Below are 25595 nucleotides of genomic sequence, written 5' to 3'. Positions count from 1 at the left end.
CTTTGTTTCTCATTTTTCTAATCTTAAATTCGGTTTGACACATTCCTGAATCAATTTGCTTTTTTTAAAAGGTCATCACGAAAATCAGTTTTTGTATTCATTGACATGCATTTCCCCTAGTGTACACATTGTTTGGACAACTGCAATGCAAAATCCAAAGTAGTATGAATTTCAAAGGATAACTGTTGGTTCATTTATTGTTTCAGAAAGTGCAAATTAGGTAGGTTCCCATTAAATTGTGAACTGAACTGAACTGTGTTTTTCCCCCTATCCTTCCTCAGTCAGAAGCTGAGCAAGATCCCATTTAAGTACAGTACTGTAGTAGAAAAGTGCCGGCCCAGCTCACATTTCTGATGTTCCCATATTTAAACAGAACATTACGTTCCCCACAACCAGTCTGGAAATTATCTGAAATTCCACCTAGGATTTGGTGCAAACAGTATCCTACTTTCCCATGACATATACCTTGGAGAAAGAAGTGGATATGAGCATACCCTCAGGGTATTCATTGTGCAGAAGTTAAAGATTGCCAGAATCAGAAATTAATCCTGTTATTAGCTGAAGGTAACACATTTCAAGTATCCACAGTTGACAATCTTTTAAACAAGGACCAGATCATTTTGTAAAACACTTGATCTCTGTATAACTTGAGGGAATTAAAACACACTATCTCTATTTTTAGCAACCCATTTTAACTTTAAATATTGAAAAATATTGAAGAGCTGTGTCTTAGTACCGTAACTGCAAATTATGATAGTTTATTCCATTAAAACACAAATACAGTGTCTTGAAAAGAAAGAACTATGAATTCAAATACTCACTTTAACCATTTAAATTCTGGCAATACATGTCTGAGTAAGTTTCAAAAACAACATAAGTACTCAAAGATGAAATAAGGGTTCAGACACCAAGTACGGTATACAGGAGAGCTTTAAGCACCCTCAACTTCTAAAACAATTGCACTAAGTTAGAAAGCTGAGTTCTTTAGAAATCATTCATGTCATTCAAAAGATACAGGCAGCAACAGCTTTCTGGTAGTGATAATGCTTTAAGAGGGCTGACTGCTTCCAGTAAAAATTCGCTGTAGTATCGGTGGAAACAGAAAGCTGGTGGGAGAAGGAGAAAGGGATATCACACTGAGAACACTGCTTGACAATGTGGAATATCAGCAACTTGGGTTTTCCAGGAGAAAGGAAACCTGTGATAAGGCTCATCCACACTGCCTAGAAAGCATGGGTCCGAGTGGTTTTCCAGTTGCCCTGCTGCTTTCCCAAGGAAAACATGCTATTTAGTGCTGAACTGGAGCAAACGGTGAATCCATGGGAAACCTGATTGAGGTTTGCACCAATTCAGCAGAAAAGATCAGGTTTTCCTGGGGGAAAGCAGCGGGAGAAGAGGAAGTCTGAGTCCTTCCTACACACTAGAACATTTGTGCTGCATTCCTTTCAAAGCTGTGCTTATCAAGTGACATCACTGTCCCCACCCTCATCTCTCCAAAACATGCACGCAGACAGACAATATTGCACCACTCTAGAAACATGGGAGATCCACACACACAAACAAACACACACACACAATGCTAACAGCACACAATCGCTTATCCCTAATATACAGGAATTAAATTAACTGCCATGCTACGTCGTTTGGGGAGCATGAAGTCTCACTGGTGTGTGTGTGTGTGTATATTGTGTGTGTGTTATATATATATATATATATATATATATATATATATATATCTTTTGAAACCCTCAACAGTACATTTTAGGAGTTTTTAAAACATAATTTTTGAGGAATTAGCATCAGAAAATAACCATTTTTAAGCTCACTTTTACAATAAAAATAACAAGGCAAATAACATGGTAGACTATCTAAGAATATGACATCGAAAACCAACTAAGGTAAGGGAGGAAGTAAGCTGTCTCCAGGAAGATTTGTTCCAGGTATTCATTCTTTTTAATTGTCCCAAAACTTTTCAGCTCAATGACCCCCTTTTTTCAAAGAATGTATGTGTGGTTATTATCCTGTCAAAACTGACAGTGTTTGTGGGTCTCTTCACCCACAGTTCTGCCCTCCCAATGTATTCTTGTTACAGATTTATTAGAATTACATGGGGAAAGGCTTTAGAAAAAACAATACACAAATAAAAAAGATTATTTGCTTCCTGTGCTCCTGAATACAAAACTTCAGACATCATCATACACATGTCATTACATTAATAGCCTCAGTAGGTTTTAGGGATCAAATTAATCTCTAACATAAATCCCTTACTGGAGCCAATGTGAATACTATACTGGCTCCTGCTAGGAAGTCTAGATGCTTTAATGTTATTACGTTACCTTTTCAATAACTCTAAAAAGCCTTTAGCTTTTAACTCCACATTTTCCTCTGCTCTCTTTTGTACAGTTGCAACTTGTCCTTTCTCCGGGGTGTTCTCTGTATTTTTTGTCCTGACATATGCCACAGATTCCCCTATGTGCAAAGAAAAATTATGAATTATATGGGGAAAGAGAACAATTACTCTGAATTCAATTCAGAAAGTATAAAATCAACAGTGGCAATGCTAATGTACCCCACCTTGTAGTTTGAATCTCTCGTGTTTTCCTACATGAAAGAAGATTTGTGGAGTTGGTAATAGGAAATAAAGATTTTTTGGTGCAGTACCACATCTGTGCAACACTTTCCAGTCTTTCCAGTGCCAGGCAAAAATTATTTTTTTACTCTCGCCTTTTCATCATTTGAATTGGGTTTTAATCTCTTCTAAAACTTGTTTTATTGTTCTGCTATTTTTAATCCTTCCAATCTTTTTTATTAGGTGAACTGGGATGTGATTTCATTTTAATTATGTATTGTCATTTGTTGTAAGCTGTTCTGAAAACAGAAACACTGAAGAGTGGAGCATAAATAATTTCATGAGATAAGTAACATGAAAAATCTTCACCAGTTTGGTGAAAACCTGAGGCGGTTTATAGTTGTCACAGTTGTTTGCTGTCTTAACTCAAGGAAGGTCAAGATATGATCTTCATCACACAATTTTACGGTGAGTTGCCCAAGGCCAAGGCTACCCAGTGAGCTGAGATATTTAATATTGGTGTTCCCAGTCCAAGCCCAGTACTATAACTGCTACACTACATCAGCTGTCATACCCCCCCTTTATACTATATTGTGTTCTATAAGTCTTGATGTGATTCCTACGCAACCAAGGACAACCAATGGGGACCAGCTCAATGACTGTCACATGTAATGGCTACTTGCCCCCTCACTCCCATTGCATCTGAGCTTACTACCCTTTTTCAGTCAGCTTAAACACTTCTCTGGGGTTTCTCTGAAGCTTCTCAAGGTACAGCAACCTATGGCTTCCAGGTGCAAGTGTCTTTACAATAAATTGAGACTACATGGGCTTATGAAAAAAATAACTAAATTACTGGAACAGAAAAAAATATTAAAGCTTTAAGGAAAAGATATTACAGGGGAAAGTTACAGAAAACCAGTATATTTCCCAATGGAGCAAAATAATAAAATGAAGTAGATTAAAACATGATCCTCTTTCCCTAGAGCTGAATCTCACTTTCTCTCATACACTCCTCATACAGTCCTTCATTCCTGCCTTTCTCTTTGGCATTCAAATCCTTTTCGCATTACGCTGATATCCACATTTATCTGCCCACCTCCAAGCTAGCTGCCTTTGTCTAAGGCCCAGTTCCTTCACATCATGATTTGAACCCAAGCTTCCAAGTGAATTCCTCTTCCTAGGCTCACACCTTTACAGTAATAATTTCATACTTACACAACCTCTTATTTTCATAATCATTGTTAACAGTGGCAGAGCCACAATATTGACACTCAATTTCTTCTGGCTGATTCTGGGGGGGAGAGGAGCAAAAATAATTTAGATATTTTTTTCCTTTCCCCTTAATATTTATTTAACATATTTACAACCCACCCTATGTCACATATTATGGTGGGAAACAATAGTTTCAATTAAGAACAAATGCATGATCAAAGCATCAGGACTGCCAGATTAATTCATCATCCATTTTAAAACTACTTAGCATAATCTAGAAATGTCCTAAATTTATACCAATTCATTTTATAATATCTATCTCTAATACTGATGTGAAATTAACTTTCTCCCCTCTAGTCTGCATTTTACACAAACATTTACTAGCTAACCACAATGAACGCCATGGAGAATGGATGGGGAGAATTCACATGGGAGGAGAAGGGCTGCAGGTTGGGGTGAGATTTCACAGCCTTTCCCCATGGATTTATCAATGTTACACTGCACTAGACATTAATATGTAGTCAAGAGAAAATAGTGACGACTGTAAGGGGGAGAGACAGCTGCAAAACAGCAAAAGATCTTGAGAGCAGAGGTAAGCAGAAGTATAAAAGGACAGAGTAATTATCCGGGTGTGGGATTTGAGCATTTGGAAGGGATTAAACTTAACGGGAAGAAACCCATTTACCCTACCTAGAGTTCCTCAGAGGAAGAGTGGGATTAACAGGGTGATAAGATAGGAGATAAACCAAGATAAATTTGAGGCAATTGAAAAGAGGACATAGGCACATGTAGTCTATGAAGCTTATACTGAATTTATGATCAGTTTAGTCTGAAAAGTCGCTACTAAGACTCAAAGTTCAAATCATTCTAATCTAAGACCAGCATCATTGCTCTTCTAGGACAAGAGTTTCTGGTTTCTGTTTGTAAACTTTCAGCTGAAGATACAATTTGAATTCCTCAATAACTCGCGGAAATATACATCCCAACTTTAAATAATGTATCATCATCTAGAGCACCTATGGATATAGCACTCTTCATAAAGATTTAAATAAAAGTGCCCTTGTCCACAGACTTATGCCCTTGGGGGGGGGGGTTACATCTAATTTTGACTACTGTAACATTCTCTACAATGGAGATGCCATTGTGTTCAGAAACTTCAGCCTGATTCAGAATGCTGCAACCACAGTATTGATCAGAGTACTGCTAGTTAGGGGAACTCCCAACAACTTCACTGGCTATTGGTCAATTTCTGGGCAAAATTCAACATGCTTGTTATGATCTACGAAGTCCTTTACTACTTAAGATTCAATTATCTAAAAGACAGTTGTCTCCCATGCATGCCTGCCAAGGTTTTTATGGTCAGCAACGTCATGTCAGGGCATGTCCTGCCAACATCTGGAGCACAGGAAATCAAGAGACTTTCTTGGTGACTGCTCCTAGATTCTGGAACACCTTGCTTAGAGAGACCCAGCTAGCCCTGTTTTTGATGACCTTCCACCAGAAGACAAGTGTGTTTTTATTCAGGCAGGCATACCACCCATAAGCTGGCTACTTATGGCCATTGTAAAGATGGTAAAATTGACTTAAAGTGGTTTTATTGAAATGCTTTAGTTGCCCTGCTTTTATGCTTCTTTCTTCATATTTTGTTCACAATTTGGTGATGGAATGGTGGGATACCAATTTAACAAATCAATATATACAAGGGGAAGAAGAAGGAAATATATTTCATATTCTCACAAAAATACAATCAGTTACAATGATTGGAAAACAAGTTATGTGAAGTTTCTTTGTCAGAGGGCTAGTACTTGATGTATATCCAGCTCACACTCGTTTGTGTCTTCAAACTACCGTATTTTTTGCTCTATAACACGCACCTGACCATAACATGCACGTAGTTTTTAGAGGAGGAAAACAAGGAAAAAAATATTCTAAACGAAACAGTGGATGTATGATTTGTATGGTTCATGCTGTGGCCACAGACATGTGATCTGATGGTGAGTTTGGGGTAGCCCAATGCAAAAATCCTGAGGATCAATGTGGATCCGTGCTTTGTAACCACGTTTTAAGTGGGGAGGGAAGGAAAAGCACTCAAGGGACAAGGAGCATGCGTGGGGTGTGTGGAGAAGGATGCTGCTAATAATGCAGAAGAGGGGCATAAGGGGAGAAGGCTCCTCTCCTCTCCCGCTTTGCTCCTTTAAAACAAGCAGGTTCTGCTTCTCTCCCTCCTCCCCAGCTTAGAGAGCTGAAAAGCTTTGCTGCTATTTAGAGAGCTGAGTGGGGAGGAGACAGGGACAGAGAGCATGGTTGCTTTAAAGCAGCCAACCAGACAGGAGCCACTTACACCTGTGTAAGCGGCTCCTCTCCCGCTTTGCTGTTTCAAAGCGAGCCACGGAGGAGGGAAGGAAGGGGAACCATGGATCCTCTGCTCACGACTGCAGCAGATCCCCCCCGACACCCATAGGCATTCACTCCATAACACGCACAGACATTTCCCCTTACTTTCTAGGAGAAAAAAAGTGAGTGTTATGGAGAGAAAAATATGGTAGAAGTTTGGTGTTATGTAATTAAGAACCTAACTACCTTTCCATGCAAATGTGTGTAAGTCGCTTTGTATTTTCAAACTGGGATATGTGGACTTTGAGGAGAGTATTTAACTTTTTTCCTGCCCACAATTTCCCTACTCTGCATTGCTACTCCATCAGGCTTCTTTCTTCCTCATGTATGCCATGCTAAAACCATGGTTGGAATCAACGATGTGTTGCAATATTTGCTATCAAAGCTTCTGGTGGAAGGTAATGCGCCTGCCTGCACATAGTCATGTCAACAGATTCAATCTAGATCTAATGTAAAAAATAAATAAAATAGATTTGATACCAGAGTTGGATGAACTGTGTCTTCCTGAAGTCTCTCATTTTTAAAGCCAACTTCTAGCTTGGCTGTGTCATGAATACAGGTTGTATTTTTTGTCACATTTCTGCAAAGTAAAACATAAAATATGTATCTCATTTGTATTCTGCAACAACAGAAAAGACTAAACATCCATTTGGAACAACTTTTTATAAATTGAGTATTTTGCCAACATTAAGCAGGAAAACCTTTAGGATATTTCCCCCCCCCCCCATATGTATGATAATTAAATAAAGATGAACTGCTAAGTGCCAACCTGTTGGTTTTCAAAAACATTTTTAAAGCAGTTTTATTGTACAATGTATATGTGGATCTGTTTCATATACTGCAAAGCAATAATTTTGCTACATACAACAATTTATTTTTTTAAAAAAGAGGTGTTATTTCTGAGTCCTTTTTAAACCACTTTAACTTCTATTTTTTCAATGTGTCAGTCTGCTGTTGTGATGAATTAACTTTTTATTGTTGATCCTTATTTGATTTCATTAGTGGCATTTCTTGATTTTTAATGTAATTTTACATATTTCAACTAAATTACTATTATATTATATGTTTAGCTGGGAAACTTTGTTGAGTATTTTGATGGGAAGGCAATGCATGTAAATAGTGTGGGCCAGTTCACATCAAACCCTAAATCAGCACAGCCCATGGCCCACCACCAGCATGCAGCCACTGACGGATGCCCCTGAAGGGAAAGTGGCTCTCAATGGGCGTGTTGGTGGGTGTAAGGTTCCCCCCCCAAAAAAAACCCCACACAGTTTAGCATTACCCGTATAAACTTCTAAGAGTTTCTGACTTGAGTGCTCCTGCTGTCCTCTGCAATCCTAGTACACACCAAAAGAAGAGACTGGAACCATCTGCCTAAACTTTTAATCTGAAAAGTGTTCCCTATTGCATTCAATCTTGGGGAACTCTCCTTTAGATTAAACTCTGGTTAGCAAGCACACCAGGATAAGAAAAACACAGCTTGATCTGGCTTGTTTTGAGCTAGCTAGAGTTTAGACTAGTCAGAGTTCTCCAAATTACACCACAGGGATTAAAAATATAGGCAGATGCTTCAGATCCCCCTCTTGTGTGTGAAATGGGAAGGGAGGAGGAAACATTTTTAAAGTTTTTTTTTATTTAATTGCATTTATTTACTCAAAGGAACTCAAGGTGGAGTGCATTGTTCTCCCCACTCCTCATTTAATCCCCACACGCCTATGATGTAGGTTAGGCTGAGAGGCAGTGACTGGCCTGAGATCACCCAGTGAGCTTCATGGCTGAGTGGTCTCCTAGGTCCTAGTCCAACACTTTAACCACTACACCACACTGGTTGAGCAAGCCCAAGGCTTGCTGTGGCTCATTTTTGCAGTGCTAAATTTTGATTTAGCATCATATGTGAACTGCCTGAGGTCTGTGGCAGCAACAAAATAAGAGTTATTGATTGTAGTTTTGAAGTGCTTTCTTTAAACAGCCACTTAACAAACAGTACTTTTTACAAGGAATCCAAACCTCTCCTCTATTGTGGAATTCCATCCTACCCATTTCCTCCTAGGAATGGTTATATGCTATGTTTTTGCAAGGCAATTCTATGTTTATACTGCATCTGTTTCATGGTGAATACTCCATGTGTTCTCCATTTGGTAATCATAATAACTCTTAGCAATTATGCAACACTTTTGAATACTGTAGTTGACCTGTTGATATTTATCACAGCAGGGCAAAGTTGAGTTTTCACAGTTTCTATGGCTTGGAAATACCACATGAGTATTCAGCTTTCGGGTGAAATTGCCACCAGGAGATACTGACATCACCATTTCACCTTACCAGGAAACGAAGCAAGACTCATACCCTATCCCTCTCTGAACCAGAGCAAATGAATCTATATTTATGTGCAACACTTTCCCTCTGAATTGTAAATGCTTCTAAGTGTGCGTACTTACTATATAATATGACAACTTTTTAAAAACGTTGTCAAATAACTGACACTATTTAGCACAACATTTGAGAAGTGCCATCAAGCATTTTAAAAGTAAGAACGAGGAATTCATGCTGGGTTTAGGAGGGAAGATCTTCACTGACCTGCCCCTGGATATCCGTGGATGTGAAATTTCTACTGTGTCTTCAAGTCTCCTCCACTTAATGGTTCTTTCTGTGTCCACTTTATCTCTTTGGTCACTTCCACTGTTGTCCTTTTAGGATGCATCAGATTGTCAAATTCATTTATTTATTCATTTAAAAACATAAATTTTATTCACTATTACAAGACTTGCAAGAAGATGTATTAATATATAATATAAACACATTTGCTTGTTTTTGTTTAAACTTAGGAACAGCATCTCAAGAAAGCTAAAACTGCAAAAAATGCATTTGAAAACACATTTGCACTTTATTGTTGTTTATGTATTAATAAATGTGTCCTTTAGCAAAAATATATTAATACTTCTACGTCACATGCCTCTTAGAATAAACGTTTCCCCAACCCTGAAGTACACACTGTGCTCAATAGGCCATATTCCCAGATAAATGTGTGATTGCACTCAATTCAACTGTTGTGCAATTCAGTTGTTGTGGATTCCATAGGAAGTGCCAATATAAAACAATGTTTCACGTGGAAGGTATGTTCACCAGTGATTTATCCACATGATTTTGGATAATCCAGTGACATATCTATATGAAAGCAACTGCACTAGAATTTCAGGGTCCCTGTGGAAATGCTAGATAGGGTCACCCCCAGGGTCACATAGAAACAGTTTTTCAAAAGTGTTCACATGGGGCCATTACATTAGAATCGTTCCTTTTCCTGTACAGTGGTACCTTGGGTTACAAACTTAATTCGTTCCGGAGGTCTGTTCTTAACCCGAAACCATTCTGAACCTGAGGCGCGCTTTCGCTAATGGGGCCTCCTGCTGCCGCCGTGCTGCTAGCACGCGATTTCTGTTCTTATCCTGGGGCAAAGTTCTCAACCCAAGGTACTACTTCCGGGTTAGCGGAGTTTGTAACCCGAGGTACCACTATACTAATTTCACGTATGTCTAAGGAACAATGCCTATTGAAGTCACTGGAGTTATGAGTTATTGGTTGCTGAACTGCAGAACACACAGCAACAGTGCAAACTTATGCATGTCTATTCAGAAGTAGGAGCCATAGAGGTCAATGGTCTGGTTCTCAGATAAGCATAAAGGATTACAGCCTAAGGCACCAATGTGCAACAAAGTTTACTTTATCTGGTTTCTTTTAAGCACATAGATCATGCAAATGGGAAGTTATATCCAACTACGTTCTATGCAGAGTAGACCCATTCAAATTAATGGAACTATGTTTGTCATATTTATTTATTTCCATAGATCTATTCTGAGTAGGACTAGCACTGGCTACAAATACAAGTTTAGGCACATGCTGAAGCAGTTCTGTTCTCCCACCCCATTTCTTTAAACTTAAAAGTATTAATTCCGTCATAATGAATCCCCCTCTACTTTCCCCCATCTTATTGTCTGAAATTTCAAAGAAAATACTCACAGAGTTACAGGCCTCTCTACATCCTGCTTTACCTGAAAATATGCAACATACTTCATAAAAGATAGGCCAATCCAAACTGGTAACTTATTTACTGGCAGACTTAAAATATAACACATTCCAGTACATGGAACTGCACATCTGCAAAAAGTGTAACAGCAAATTTCCAGGAAAAGGACAGATAAACCTCTCAAACATCTTAACCCTACTATCATTAAAGAGGTGACTGATACACACATGCCCAGAGAAAGTGAACACTCCATAGCCAATAGATTTGGATCTGTTTTTGCAGACCCATGGATAATCAAGAGTTTTTGTAGGCCTATAAATTGCAACATCAGGAGGGTCAGGGACTATCCCAACCTGTGCACTATGGGAAAATAGGGAAATCCTGGAGCCAAAATCAATTGTTTGTTTTTCTTGTGGCAATTATGTCAGGTTATATATCTTTAGACTTCAAACATTCCTTCTTGAACTTCGGAACTTACCCCACAATGCACCACGCTTCAAGAGATTTAATTCTACATAGACAGTGCAGACGTAAGGATAAGGAGCAAGAAATGTATCACCACGCATGAATCTCAAGTCTGACACCTTTTCCCATTGGTTTAAATCTGATCAGTACAGTTAAGGCTCAGCAGCACACTGAAGTAAAAGGAAGGTTGCAAAAATTACGGTGTCATTCCTGGTTCAGTTTGGCTGCAGGGAAGACAGGAATGGAATGCTACTGCCTACCACTGATAGCCACATGCTTAGTGTGAACAAGTAAGCATTCTAGTGCGTGGTGAGAAAATTGTCATCACTTCGCTCTTCCCTGGTCCTGCTGTCACTGCACTACCCAGAGTTAAGCCATGGTTTGGGCTTAAGGTTACATCTAAACCCAGTTTCATGGTTTGTCTTGCTCCAGACAAATGCACTGCACCCAATGTTTGTTTTTACATTGCTGCCTGTGGATTGTTTTGAGAGAAACAAACCATGAGGCTGGGCTGAGACCTAAGGTTAAGCCAAACAATAGCTTAGCTCTAGATAGTGTGGTGGTGGCAGGAGCAAAACAGCCATGATTTTCTCACTATGCACCTGTACACTTGTTCATCCCATGCTGAACTATCCTTTGGCTATGTGCAGAAGCTAGTAGGGAAAAGAGAAAACACTAATGTATCTGAGTGCAGAACTGGAGGCACCGGGAACTTTACACAAAAAGCTTTATGATACAATGCTGTACAGTGGTACCTCGGGTTAAGAACTTAATTCGTTTTGGAGGTCCGTTCTTAACCTGAAACTGTTCTCAACCTGAGGTACCACTTCAGCTAATGGGGCCTCCTGCTGCCGCCATGCTGCCAGCGCAAAATTTCTGTTTTCATCCTGGGGCAAATTTCTTAACCCGAGGTACTACTTCCGGGTTTGCAGAGTCTGTAACCCGGAGTGTTTGGAACCCGAGGTGTTTGGAACCCAAGGTACCACTGTATTGCAGCATGATAACAGATATAGCACCACAACTTGCAGACCAAATATTTTCTACACTCAAGCAGAGATAACAGGTAAATTTAAGGATAACAAAATAAGTCTACTGAATCTGCATATCTTATGAATATCTTATCTCACTCTTCAATGCTAAAAAAAATCAGACTTAAGAAATCAAGCTTAATAATCTAAGGCTCTATGTACTTTGTAGCAAGTTTTGAAAAGAAGCTGGGGTGAGGACTGGTGTATTAAACACTAAACCACCACTCGCTGAAGGTCAGTAAATCCCATGTTTAAAACCACTATTGTCTCCACACCACTCCTTTTGTCTCTGCTTGGAAAAGGAGGTGGGGGACAAATAGCACACTTCTGGGAACGGCTTTTGATCCAGGGCTGCCAGTTGCAAATTCTTGATCTAAGTTAGTTGGCATCTGTCTGTCTCAGGAGACAGAAAAACAACAAAGCAAGAGAGTGTGAAAAGGTGATTCTGAGCAAAGATGCCATTCTTTGGTACAGAGAGGAGAAAGCTTAGAGGGGCAAAAGGGATAATAGGCATTTTTTAGGCAACTGACTGATGGTGGGTGGAGACTGCTTCATAAACAGAAATTTACTACTTGGATATTATGTAGGAAACTGACATATTACTGCAGTAAATTACCATTGGCAAATAATGTGCAAAATGTCTCTGATTATTTGCACAAGTATCTTCACTTCACTGAAAAGTGATGTTGCATGTTTGGGAGATTTGCTCAAAAATACTTATGGAATTCAGCAGGATTTTCAAAATGCATACCTCATATTGTAGCAGAAGTATGCTTTCTCTCTTTTCAAAATGCTGCAGTCTTACTTCCAATCAAAATTATACCCAGCTTGTACGAGTTTAACCTTTTTCCTCACCTGCAATTCTCACCAGCTTGCACTTGATTATCAAGCCTTCCCATTTAGATGCCCCTTTAATGTTTCACTAGTGCTGATAATTCATCTCTTCTCAGCTTCTTAATGTTGTTGTTTATTCTTGTTTCCCATTTGCCTGATTACCAGCTTATTAGTGCACACATTCGTTCATGTTCTAGTACAAATGCACATTGTTCTAATTCAAATGCTTCCTGGCTTCCAACCGCTTGTCCCTGTTCCCCATCAGAAAGTATCTAGTGCACAATTCTTCATCCCTGTCCCTGATAAGCACATGTGTGTCTATTTCACTGCCTACACATTCAATGGCAGCCTACCACCAATAAGTGTTTCTCTTGCGATTTTGTGAAGTAAGAATCTTCTGTGTTTCATATGTCAGACGGGTTGTATAAAATCCTTTTCCAGATTAGCCCCATGATTATTTATTTTTATTAACAGATTTATAACCACCCCCACCATCAACACGTGTTCCTTAGACAACTTACACTGATAAAAGGATACATGGAAATATTATCAAGTGTTCAGTAGTAAATGGGCATAGATCATTAAGGTTTCCAAGTATTACTCGAATAGCATCCTGGAAGAATTGAAGGAAATTCTGATACTTTATTAGTGCTTACAAATTTATGATATTAAACACAGTGTAATAGACTGGACTAGCCAGAGTTCTTGTGATAAGGTTGTTATTATGTTTTCTCAAGCTAACTTCTAGATCTCCTGATGCTTATCCTCAACCTTCCAGGTGTTGCTGAACTACAACAACTCCCATTATCCCATGCTGGCTGAAGCTGATGGAAGCTGGGAGTCCAACAACATCTGCACAAGGTTCCTCTGCAGTTGACTTTATTACATCTTCTTCTGCTCAAGCAAAAGGATTAAAAAAGTTTGATGCGTCAGTTTCATCTCTATGCTCCCAGTTTCACCTCTGTACTCTGCATAAGTAACACACTGAGCCCATTATACACTGCTTAATAAAAAGAAGACAATAATTGAAAGAAATTATTGTAGGATTGGCATATTGCAGACTTGGCTTTACAAGGACTTCCAGGTAAAAGGGGTGGTGGAGGATTTCAAGAGTTCAGTAGGGAACCATAAGCCAGTCAGAAATGAAGCTTAGTACCATGCAATACAAACATACCATGAGAACAGAAAAATCATAATTGGGACCATATAAGCAAATGTACTACTCCCTCTTACACAAGACAAAGCTGTGTTTTTTGCAAGTATTCCTCCCAGCAAACAGGAAACTCCCAAACAAGCATTCACTGTGAGGTTCAAAGCTATCTGAATGGAACTTGAACTTTAAGTGTGTTCTGTTTCCCCAAAGCAGAGGACAAAGTCTAAATTCCACATCTATCATATGACCCTTTCTGAGATAAATCTGCTGCATATCTTACCTGTAGTTCTTCATTGACAATACTTTCATGAAAATCAATATTAACACTGTAAAACAAACATAACAGAATTTAACTGCAGAAATCAAGTGCAAATGAACATTTAAAACAATTGCAATTACTGTAGTTTAGACTAAATATCTAATTGCTCATATGAAGAAGAAGAAGAAGAGTTTGGATTTGATATCCCGCCTTTCCCTTTAAGGAGTCTCAAAGCGGCTAACATTCTCCTTTCCCTTCCTCCCCCACAACAAACACTCTGTGAGGTGAGTGGGGCTGAGAGACTTCAAAGAAGTGTGACTGGCCCAAGGTCACCCAGCAGCTGCATGTGGAGGAGCAGAGACACGAACCCGGTTCCCCAAATTACGAGACTACCGCTCTTAACCACTACACCACACTGGCTCTCAATATATTCCCCTTTCCCCTCCAACGTGGCTTCAAGGATGTGATCAGAATTTTCTAGTTATATCTGCACTGAGGGGAACTCTGGCTGATTTAAATAATGGTTTTGCTCAAATGAACCAGGGTCAATCCAGACTAACATTCTGGCTTGTTACAGTATTTGCTGAGTGTTCAGTGTGCTTCACATCACTGGCGGAGGAAGGGTGTGTGGTGGGTGTGGTCCGCCCCGGGTGTCATCCCTGGGGGGGGGTGACATTGCTGCGCCGCCCCCCTGGGACGCTCGCCCCACCCTCGCAGGTGGCTAGCCCCGCCCCTGGGTGCACATCATGTGCGCCGCTCCGGGTGCCGGAGTAGCTAGCTTTGCCTCTGCTTCACATAACTTCTTACAACAACCCTGTAAGGCAGACCAGTGTTCTTAGCTTCACATTGCAGATACCCAGAGGGATGAGAGTGACAGATGGCTTACCTAAGTGAGTTCAGAGATAAAGTTATAGCTTATTCTCTGGGTCATTATGATAAACTAGCTTTAGGTAAAGTATCTGTAGTATTCTAATACAATTTTTGATTTTAACAAGTCTCAACCTAAGTTCTTTTGAGATGCTGAGCCTATCTTTTATTTCTGCTTCTTAATTTGAACAATTCCTCAACACTGTGAAGAGTGAAGGCTTTCAGTTAACTGTCTTGTCATACTTACCTCATAGAGTTGCCATATTTGATCTTAAATTTGTAGACATTTGCTCCTGCATGAAAAAACCTTGTCTCAGGCACTGGATATGTGAATGGTTTTAAAGATGAGTGTTCAGAAAACCAGCCTACTTAAAAGAAGAAGAAACACTATATTAAAACAAATCTTATCACACCAATTCCATTGTTTGTGGCAAGGCAACCAAAGTGTTATGAACTGGCCTAGTTTTAGAAATTTGTCCGGAAGTGTTATGAACAAGTTGACGCTTTATGGGTTCAGCAAATATATTAAAATACAGCAGTTCGGGTTTTGTATGAGGCCAAAATATATGCTGGGATGATTCTCAAAAGTGCAGTTAGAAAGCTGAAAATATGCAGTAATCTTTCCTCAACATGTAGCTGATAAGAACTATTGCTAGTTTTCAAGCCCAGAAGTTTGTTTTTCTTTCCAACGATTGCACTTTTCAGAAAGCATTACTGCAGGAGTTTGCAACAAAGTGGTAAATTAATATGAATGCAAAACTAAGCTGATCCATTATTCTCTTAACCTTGCTGGTTCTTTGACCATTAGAGATGACAGTATGTTCTTAATAGATTTTAAAGTAATGGCCTGGTTATGAAGATAAGCACTTCTTATTAAGTCATGTTGTGATCCATGTGTAAGCCATAATGCTATAGAATACAGATTAACCTTCAATTTACTAGGAATCTCATATAATCTTGCTATTTTATGCCATCACTGCTTCAACACTTGATATTATAGCCAAAGAGAATTCATTTGTAAAGCAAAATGCAAACATCCAATGAGCAGCGCCACTAAAATAACAGCACTTTCTCAAACTACTAATTTATTACAGCACAAGGGTAGCACAAACTCAAGTCAGTTTATAAATTTTGCAAAACAGGATGTTACTTGGACACTTAAGAAATTTTGTCCTGATGGTGGTAAAATTAGTTTGAGCACTTAGAAAAAGCCCTGCATCAATACAAACAGGTGGGATGGATCATGGTATTTTATACTGGATACTAATTGCATCCTTTTTTATATATACTGTATTTCATGTATGGCAAGTCAGTGTTTTGTGGTGGACAGCTTCCAAATTATAGATGTGAGACAAGGAACGATTTACTGCTGTTTGGCAGAATATTTGCCCCTAAATTATTCTCCTTCACAAATGCAACTATTTATTTCAGAATATACTCATGGTAACTTCAGCTGAGCTGCATCAAAAATACCAAATGATTACAAAGAATTTCATCTGGATTTTATTTTCCTCCCAAAGCAGGGAGGAAAAAAGAAAGTCAGGTGGTTGAGAGTTCTGAACCATAAAATTATACATTGCTTGAAGCATAACAACTACATCAGTTGATTAGTCTGATCAAGTTCTGGGTAAATCTCTTTATAAATCCAGGAACCACTGGTCTCTCAATCAACACAATTCCAGACAATACAATTCCAGTCGCTACAAGGAATTTGGGGGGGGGGGCTGATTTACATTTTTGTCTGATCAACCTGAATTCCTTATTTATTTATTTATTTAATGTCATTTTCTCATTGGAAAGGAAAGCGGTTTCCCGTGATTTTCCTGCCAAAAGGACACACAGAGCTCATCTCTCATATTCTGGCAGTTGTCAGAATAGAAATAGCCATACACATCCTACAGTTGCATGTGGGTACAAGTGAATGTGAGGTCATTGTGTCATTAATAAACTGACCCACAAAATAATGTTTCTAAAAATATGGCAAAACCAGACTCCTGGTAACTTTTCACACTTGTACAACACTTTGTCCAAAGGCTGCCACATCTAAAAAGTTGTTGCTTCCACTTGCATATGCCATATTAATCCTACCTGTTTTCTTAAATTCAATTTTCTTTCTCTCTTTCACACACATACCTAAAATACTCTCTCACTCACATACTTTTTCCAGGTTTTAACTCTACTGACTGTACTTCTGCTCACAAATCCTAACATTAATAAAAATTCAAGGTTATATATCTGGGCAATGTTTCTGAAAAATGTTGATCAATTAAAGAATCATCAAATTGATTTTTTTTAATTGCTATTAAGTTATACCAAACACACCCTCTAAGTCCCAGCCTGCTATATTTCTGCTGAACCTCTGTGACCCATTACGCTGCAGGGACAGATGTTATTCCTCATTCTACATGGATTACGAGTATAGTTTTTAATTCCTGCCTCCGTCACAAATTCTTTAATCCTACCATCAACCACTCAGAACATCCTATGGGGAAGCCTGGATGGTACTGCAGATTTTTCCATGTGTTACAGCTGCTCTGCAATGCAATGCCCAGTGCGGCAGTAGTACAGCAGACAAAAAGCAAGCAGAAACTGCTTGGCTGGAGCTGGAGCAAGGATGAGAACGCCCTCTCCTGGCAAACTGCAGTCTCTGTTTTCTCTCTTCTAACCCAAACAGGGAGATAAACACAGAAGAGGGCATTCTAATGAAGCTGAACCCATACATGAACTCCAGCGTGAGACAGCCATCTTACATTTCTAAGAATCATTTCAAAATAAAACAATTGGAAATATTTACAAATGCTTATTTTTGTGTCCTGAGGGCATAATGAAGTCACATAAATAAATAAAAATGTCTGCCTTACTACTGCATGCAATCGTTGGTCAGCACTGTTTACCACACTAGTTGACAGCGGTTCTGCAGGGTTTCAAACATGGGTGCCCTACCCAGGAGATATCAGGGACTGAGAACATGCAAATCATGTGCTCTGTTCTGGGCTACAGTCCATCCCTTCTTTATATCCTTGTCTATGTCCAGACTAGGCTCTCAAAGCCGCTTACAGATAAATATCATAATGAAAACAGAATTGCACAAATCATCAACAATATCTGCTTTGTCTAGCAGTAGGCTCTCCAGAGCCCCAGGCACAGGTTTCTGCCAGCCCTGTTACCCAAGATCTTTGAACTAGAGGTGTCTGGAACTGAAACTGAATTAAAAAACCACCACAAAACTGAATCCAAAGCATGTGACTCTGAGCTATGGAGTCTTCTGTTAACCAAAGATGCCGCAAACTATGGGCAAATCAGGATAAGTGTTCTTTAAAGGCCATTTCTTACAGAGCGATGGGAAGGAAGGGGTTACATTTGTCACTATAAATGGGCTCCTAGTGCAGATTTGGAAAATGATCTTGCCCACCAGCTAGGCCTTTTTGACCGGGTTTGTGGTTGTATGCACTGTAGAGTAGTAAAAGAGATAGGAAGAGTAGTAAAAGAGATAACCCCAGGCTTTTAAATAGTGAATCCTTTGAGATAGTTGAATTTTAGATCTGCTGTACAGTATGTTTTTAGGGATGCTGTATATTTTTCTGTGCGTTTTTACTCTCTGCTGATGAAATTTGTATGCTGAAATTAGTTTACTGTTTTTAATTCTGTGGTTATTATTGTAAAATAATGTTTTATTGTCTATAAGCCACCCAGAGAACACTGTTATGGGGCAGCATGTAAATGATGCCAATATAAAAAGAAAGCAAACAAGTCAATAAAGGAACTGAAGTTCTGTGAGTGACTGAATCTAGGTATCATCAAAAGAAAAAAAGACTTTGCACTAAATTACAACCCTATGATTCTTAGAGAGAGCACAGCAGTTAATTGGCATGAAAGCACTTTACATTTGCAATGAAGATAAAATAATATAATAGGCGTGCTGGATCAAGCCAAAGGCCCGTCTAGTCCAGTATCCTGATGTCACAGTGGTCAACCAGAAACTTGTGGGAAGTCCATAAGCAGGACATGAGTGCACAGCTGATTGCAATTAACAGTTTAGAATATTTCTATTCATATGCATGAGTGAAAGGGAAGAGGGATAGGACACCAAGAAATGCATGTGAATATCAATATTCTAAATAGTTTGCTATAAACAAGGCAACTTGGTTTTAGTTACCCTCCAGTTCTCAGTATTGCCAATCTGCTTAAAACAGCAATAACAAAACTATAAATCTTTCAGTTAAGCAGTGTATGGCCACAGAGATCATAGAATAACTTTTGCTCCCAGGTTTGTACTGCCTTGGAATGCTATAGAAACAGGAGTAGAGAAAAAGTAAGGCTACAGATAGCAGATGATTTGTATATTGAAAGTGGTGCCATGTCAACAAGCACTGGCACATAGTATGTAAACCCTCCAAGTGTCCCTATTTTCCAGGGACGTCCCTGATTTAGAGAAGCCATCCCAGTTTCTGATTCGATCCCGGAATGTCCTGCTTTTCCTTAGAATGTCCCTATTTTCATTGGAGAAATGTTGGAGGGTATGGCGTTATCCGACCCCTGAGTCATCTGAAGGCAATTCTGTATAGGGATTTTTTTTAATGCTTAATTTTTTAAAATGTGTTCATGTATGTTGGAAGGTGGCCAGAGTAGGCAACCTAGTAAAGTTGTGTGGGGTATAAATAGTAAAATTATTATTATGGAATGGGACATCCCTATTTTCATCAGAGAAATGTTGGAGGGTATGTAGTATGTATACTCATCCCACTATCTTATTTGGCTTATAGGTATTGCAAGCTTTTGTGGTATCTCAGGAACTGCAAAACCAGTGCATCCAGAGCCAGCCCCACAATTAGACATAGTGAAGCAGCTGCCTCAAGCAGCAAATGCTGGGGAACGATGCAGTATTTGAGGGAAGAGTTGCGTGCCCTGCACCCCCTAAGCTAGCCTGCTGTCTTCAGGAGTAGAGGATGCTGTTTGACTACCAATACTGAAATAACATTCAATTGCCAGTCTAGTTACCTTTTGTACATGGGGACAGCACCATCATGTCGTCTGCTGCAGGCAGCAAAATGTACTGGATGGCCTGTAAGATCAAAAGGAATCAGTGCATCCTATTTACAAGCAATGATACCTTTATTACATCACCTCTGACAAAAATCTTATAGCACAATCCTATGCATGTTTAATCCAGAGGTTTCACAGGATCTTACACTGCAGTAAGCACAGGATTGGAGCCTAAAATTTTGTAGGCACTCAAGTGTTTTGAAAAAAAGGGTGTGTGCCTTTCATCCAACCTGTTTTTGTGATTTTTTTTTTCATAATCACTAAGTACCCCATCCTAACAACAATACATTATCAGAAATAATGACTAGATTTTTATTATTATTATTATTATTATTATTATTATTATTAAAGGGAGATCTAGTCATATAGAAAATAATGCCATTTCATGCTACTTTTGAAACCAGTAAGATATATCCCATTTGGAAAGAGAAATATATCCCATCTGGAAAAAAGAAAATAATGCCATTTTAATGGTGCTGTTGAAACTGGTAAAATATATCCCATTTGGAAAGAGAAATAATGTGGAGCAGGCATCTGTACTCTAACAACAAAATACAAAGAGAGTCACAAGCACGGCATATTTATGTACAGTCCTTACAATCTATTCCAGTTAATCGGGAAGCACTTAATCAGGAAATCCACTTAACTGGGACATCTCCCAGGAAACCAATCTAGCCTAATGATGGTGAATGAAAAAGATGATGGGCCATCTCACTTGGTATTTAGAATATACATTTTGTTGTAGCTCTCGTCTTGCTTCCCTCCCCTCCGCACCCAGCTCCACTTACTCCTACTAAATAAAAAAAGAACAAGAGGGGCATTGATTAACCAGAATACTAAAAGATCAACTTTTGTTAAATCTGAGAGAGCGTTATGCAACAATTCTATTTTCTTATAGATTTCATAATGCCAACTCTCATTAGCCATCCGTGGCAAACAAACAAACAAAAACAGCAGTACATTTGTATCCTGCAGCCCCTCACACACTCATCCAAAATCTTCTCCAGAGAAGCTACCACTGGTGGTACTTTTGTTGGTGGTAGCAGCCATTAAGCCCCCAAATGGGGCCTTCTGGAAGGCAGGAGGGAGAAGCCTCAGTTCATAAGAGATGCTTCAGGATTGACCCTTTCACTATGCCAACCTATAGCTGGGGTGGGTGTGGGTGTGTACACACACACACAAACACACACCTTTTACAGTGGTAAAGGTAAAGGTAAAGGGACCCCTGACCATGAGGTCCAGTCGTGACCGACTCTGGGGTTGCGGCGCTCATCTCGCTTTACTGGCCAAGGGAGCCGGCGTACAGCTTCCGGGTCATGTGGCCAGCATGACTAAGCCGCTTCTGGCAAACCAGAGCAGTGCACGGAAACGCCGTTTACCTTCCCGCCGTTTACCTTCCCTCAATACCTATTTATCTACTTGCACTTTGACGTGCTTTTGAACTGCTAGCTTGCCAGGAGCTGGGACCGAGCAACGGGAGCTCACCCCGTTGCACGGATTCGAACCGCCAACCTTCTGATCAGCAAGTCCTAGGCTCTGTGGTTTAACCCACAGCGCCACCCGCATCCCACAGTGGTACCTCGGGTTAAGTACTTAATTACAGTGGTACCTCGGGTTAAGTACTTAATTCGTTCCGGAGGTCCGTTCTTAACCTGAAACTGTTCTTAACCTGAAGCACCACTTTAGCTAATGGGGCCTCCTGCTGCCGCCGCACCGCTGGAGCCTGATTTCTGCTCTCATCCTGAAGCAAAGTCCTTAACCCGAGGTATTATTTCTGGGTTAGCGGAGTCTGTAACCTGAAGCGTTTGTAACCTGAAGCGTATGCAACCCGAGGTACCACTGTATTTGGAAGTGGAGTGGGAAAGCACAGTGCTTTTTTACTGGGGGTACACAGGGGTACGCATACCCCTAAACATTTTGTGAATCTTTGTGCTTTTGCCCATTTACTGTATTTATTTTTCCTGATTTGAACTATAAAATGTGATTTTCTTGAGTCAAAACGAGAGTACCTCTAAACATTTTTTTAAGTAAAAAAGCACTCAGTTCCAGCACCTCTCAGATGGGCACCATTGCCATGAGTTCCAGAACACCTCTTTTTCTAGAAAAATAGCACTGTACAGTGGTACCTCGGGTTAAGTACTTAATTCGTTCCAGAGGTCCGTTCTTAACCTGAAACTCTTCTTAACCTGAAGCACCACTTTAGCTAATGGGGCCTCCTGCTGCCGCTGAGCCGCTGGAGCATGATTTCTGTTCTCATCCTAAAGCAAAGTTCTTAACCTGATGCACTATTTCTGGGTTAGCAGAGTCTGTAACCTGAAGCGTCTGTAACCTGAAGCGTATGTAACACGAGATACCACTGTATATATAAACACAAGAGGCAAAAAAGAGGCTAAGAGCATCCCCTCACACCTTTTAAACTGGCTGCCCCATAGTGTCAGATTTAGGGCATTGTAGGCAGTTCCAGCACTTAGGGTGCCAAGCTGAAGGGGTGCAAAACAACAACAACAACATTTATATGGGCACCTACTAAGAATATTCCTAAAAAAGCAACTGTACTGAAAGGAATTATTGTGGAAATAAGAAAGATTGGGGGGGGGGGAATTTTGTCCTGCCTCAGGGCACCATATTACCAAAGTCTGGCCCTGCTCCCTGCCTGTCCAACTTACGACTGCACTGTTAACAAAACACCAAACAGTTAGTTGTTGTTGTTCTTGTTTGTTTTTTTAACAACAAGCTACTCAAATGGCAATAAGTTTGTGAGGGGAAATGGTGTTTATGGGTTTTCTTCATCAGCTTTCCTTTCTCATGTATAAAGATCTCCTTGTTCTGGAACAGTATTTCCCTCAAGCCCAGACTTATAACGAAGTTATTGGAACGAACTTTATGCCCAATCATCAATGCGATTGGAGAGTGAATTTCCCTTGGAATATATATTTAAATATTTTTTATTCAGAATTTAAACAAAACATATTATCTTAAAACATATCATCCTTGATTCCCCCCCACCATAAAATGACCCACCCTCCCCTCAGCTCCAATCTCTGGTTTCTCTACAGATGCTATTCTCTGCATGTTACAAAACTCTGTAAATCCTTAATTTATCTGGCTGGTTATTGTCAATAAAAAGTTTGCGAGTGTTTATTCAAAACCTGCCAAGGAGTCTAATTCAGTTTGTTGTTTCTTTAAATACTTTGTAAAAGGTTCCCATTCGTCTTTAAAGTCACAGTTATCCTGGTCCCGTAGTTTATGTGTCAACTTTGCCAATTCCCCTGGAATATATTTTGGAGTCGCAAAGGAACACGAAGCCAGTTTTCAGATATTTTCATCGTCAACCTTTTCTACACACACACACACACACACACACACATTTTTAGAACGACTTTTCCCTCCGTACTTGTTTTAAGGCCCTTCTTTGGAGACCTTTATGGTCTCTGATCAGCCTGAGGCAACTGAGCCTGAGCATGTGGGAGGGAAAGGCATAAAAATACAGGATAAGGCTTTGCAACTGAAGAGTAACCTCTCATAACCTATCTTCAAGCTCCAAATTTAATATAAAAAAACAAGAAAGCACAGCGGTCTCCTAATTTGTGGGGGGTGGAGGTGGGGAAAACACCCACTAAGTTGCTGCTACATGTCTGGAAAATGAAACCATATGAAGAAATTAAAGAATATGTAAATGATTGGCTACACTACCGCCAGGTCAATGAAATATTTAAACAGGACTCTAAAGAAAAAGGATTTGATGAAAGTGGATCAAAGTTTGAATTAGAGATATTAAGTAATGATTCTAAAATTTTATCTAAAATGTATTAACTGCTGCTTGAATGGCATTTGAAGGACGAGGAGGTTAAGTCGGTTATGATTCACTGGGCCAAAGATTTTGGGTATAATATACAGCTGAGTGATTGGGTAAAATTTTGGAAAGAAGGTTTAAAATTTACTGCATGCAATGCCCTAAAAGCAAATGTGATGAAAATGATGTATAGATGGTATATAACACCTGTCAAGCTAGCGAAAACGTATAAAGTCAGTAACAAATGTTGGAAATGTAAAGAAAAAGAGGGAACATTTTATCACAAGTGGTGGGAATGTAAAAAGGTGAAATGCTTCTGGGAGATGATATATGATGAGATGAAAAAAATGTTGAAATATACATTCATAAAGAAACCAGAAGCATTTTTACTGGGCATTTTGGGGGTGTGGTATAAATAGAAAGGAATGTAAGCTCTTTTTATATGCAATAACAGCAGCAAGAATATTATTGACCCAAAAATGGAAGCAAGAAGAATTACCGACGATTGAAGAATGGAGAATGAAGTTAATGGACTATGCAGAACTAGATAAACTAACAGGAAGGATTCGAAACCGGCGGGACCAGAAATTCATGGAAGACTGGAGTAAATTTACGGACTATGTGAAAAGTATTTGTGAAGATCAGACAACTTTTGTAGGTTTGCAAGAAGTTTTGTGAGGAGTATTATTGGAAGTATTGCAAAATTGGAGACGGGGAAGGATGATTTGTTAAGAGATGTAAAGGCAATATAAAAGTTAAGAAATGCATAAGAAGTGGTTAAAACGGTGGATCATCAGAGGTGCTGATGGAAGTCTTAAAAGATTTTATAAGTGATAAGTTTTGTGGTACATTTTATAATTTATATGTTAAAATCAATAAAAAAATTGTTTAAAAAAGTTGCTGCTACATGTCTCCTCCTGGGAAGCTGTCCTTTTCCACAATTAGCTTCCTTCTTCCATTAACATTTCTTTCCAGTCTATCAACACTGAGGGGAAAATAAGCAGAGAACTGAATACACGTGTCAATAAAAGGAGTACAGATGGAGGATTCGCAAGAGCAATGTGTCTGCTGTGTTGTGTGTGTGTGAGAGAGAACAGGACAATGAGGAGGGCCTGTGTTGCAACTCCCTCCTCAGATCCTCTTCCTCCTCTTTTCCTTTTGCCCCTGCCGCCATTTTGTCCTCACAAAATTAGGCCTTCCGTTGTTTTTATGCCTTTCCTTGTACAGCTCCCCCTGCTGGAGCTCGGATCAGATGCCGGAATAGTTTCTGGTGACTTCTAAACATTGCAGGCAAAACAATGGCAGGGAAAAAGTGACATTTTCACCTCAAGTTGAAAGGATTTGGCCCCTGCTGGAAAGAGTAATGGTTCCCTCAGCAATGGCCTTAAACCATGGGTAGGCAAACTAAGGCCCGGGGGCCGGATCCAGCCCAATCACCTTCTAAATCCGGCCCATGGAGCGTGTTTTTACTTGAGTAGAATGTGTCCTTTTATTTAAAATGCATCTCTGGGTTATTTGTGGGGCATAGGAATTCGTTCATTTTCTCTCTCTTCAAAATATAGTCTGGCCCCCCACAAGGTCTGAGGGACAGTGGACTGGCCCCCTGCTGAAAAAGTTTGCTGACCCCTGCCTTAAACCTTCCCGTTTTCTTCTTAAAAACCTTAACCTTTGTGCAAGGAACCCACACAGTTACATGCTGCCCTTTGAAATAATTTCTGCCCCTTCTGTACCTAAACAGCTAGTTCTGGAGCATACGCCTGCTTTCTCAAAAAGACAGTTGAGGCACCAACAAGAGCAACCCACATTAGATTTCAAACTGACCTCCAATCTCAGTCTCCAATTTAATATGGGGAGAATTATACCAGTACACAGATAAGATTGTGGCCTGGCGTGTAGCACTTTTTGCAACTGCTGCTAGGAAAATTAGAGCAAATTATATAGCCAAGGTAGCCATTAA

General features: G+C 39.6%; 1 protein-coding gene across 1 annotated transcript; it reads right to left on the bottom strand.

Annotated features, from left to right (window-relative positions):
* Positions 1-738: 738 nt before the first annotated feature.
* Positions 739-25595, bottom strand: MAJIN (membrane anchored junction protein). The gene is made up of 12 exons (XM_053397218.1): positions 25369-25595; positions 19801-19864; positions 15050-15170; positions 13957-14002; positions 13061-13136; positions 10675-10800; positions 10190-10221; positions 8753-8862; positions 6656-6755; positions 3785-3860; positions 2337-2469; positions 739-1106 (listed from the first exon to the last, which is right to left on the bottom strand). Exons 2-12 carry the CDS (start codon positions 19826-19828, stop codon positions 1049-1051), a joined length of 906 nt encoding a protein of 301 aa, XP_053253193.1. The 5' UTR covers positions 19829-19864; positions 25369-25595; the 3' UTR covers positions 739-1048.

The sequence above is a fragment of the Podarcis raffonei genome, chromosome 7, assembly GCF_027172205.1.
Source record: "Podarcis raffonei isolate rPodRaf1 chromosome 7, rPodRaf1.pri, whole genome shotgun sequence".
In the NCBI taxonomy this organism is placed as follows: domain Eukaryota; kingdom Metazoa; phylum Chordata; class Lepidosauria; order Squamata; family Lacertidae; genus Podarcis; species Podarcis raffonei.
The sequence above is the reverse complement of the archived record's forward strand: the minus strand, read 5'-3'. Positions and strand labels throughout refer to the sequence as shown.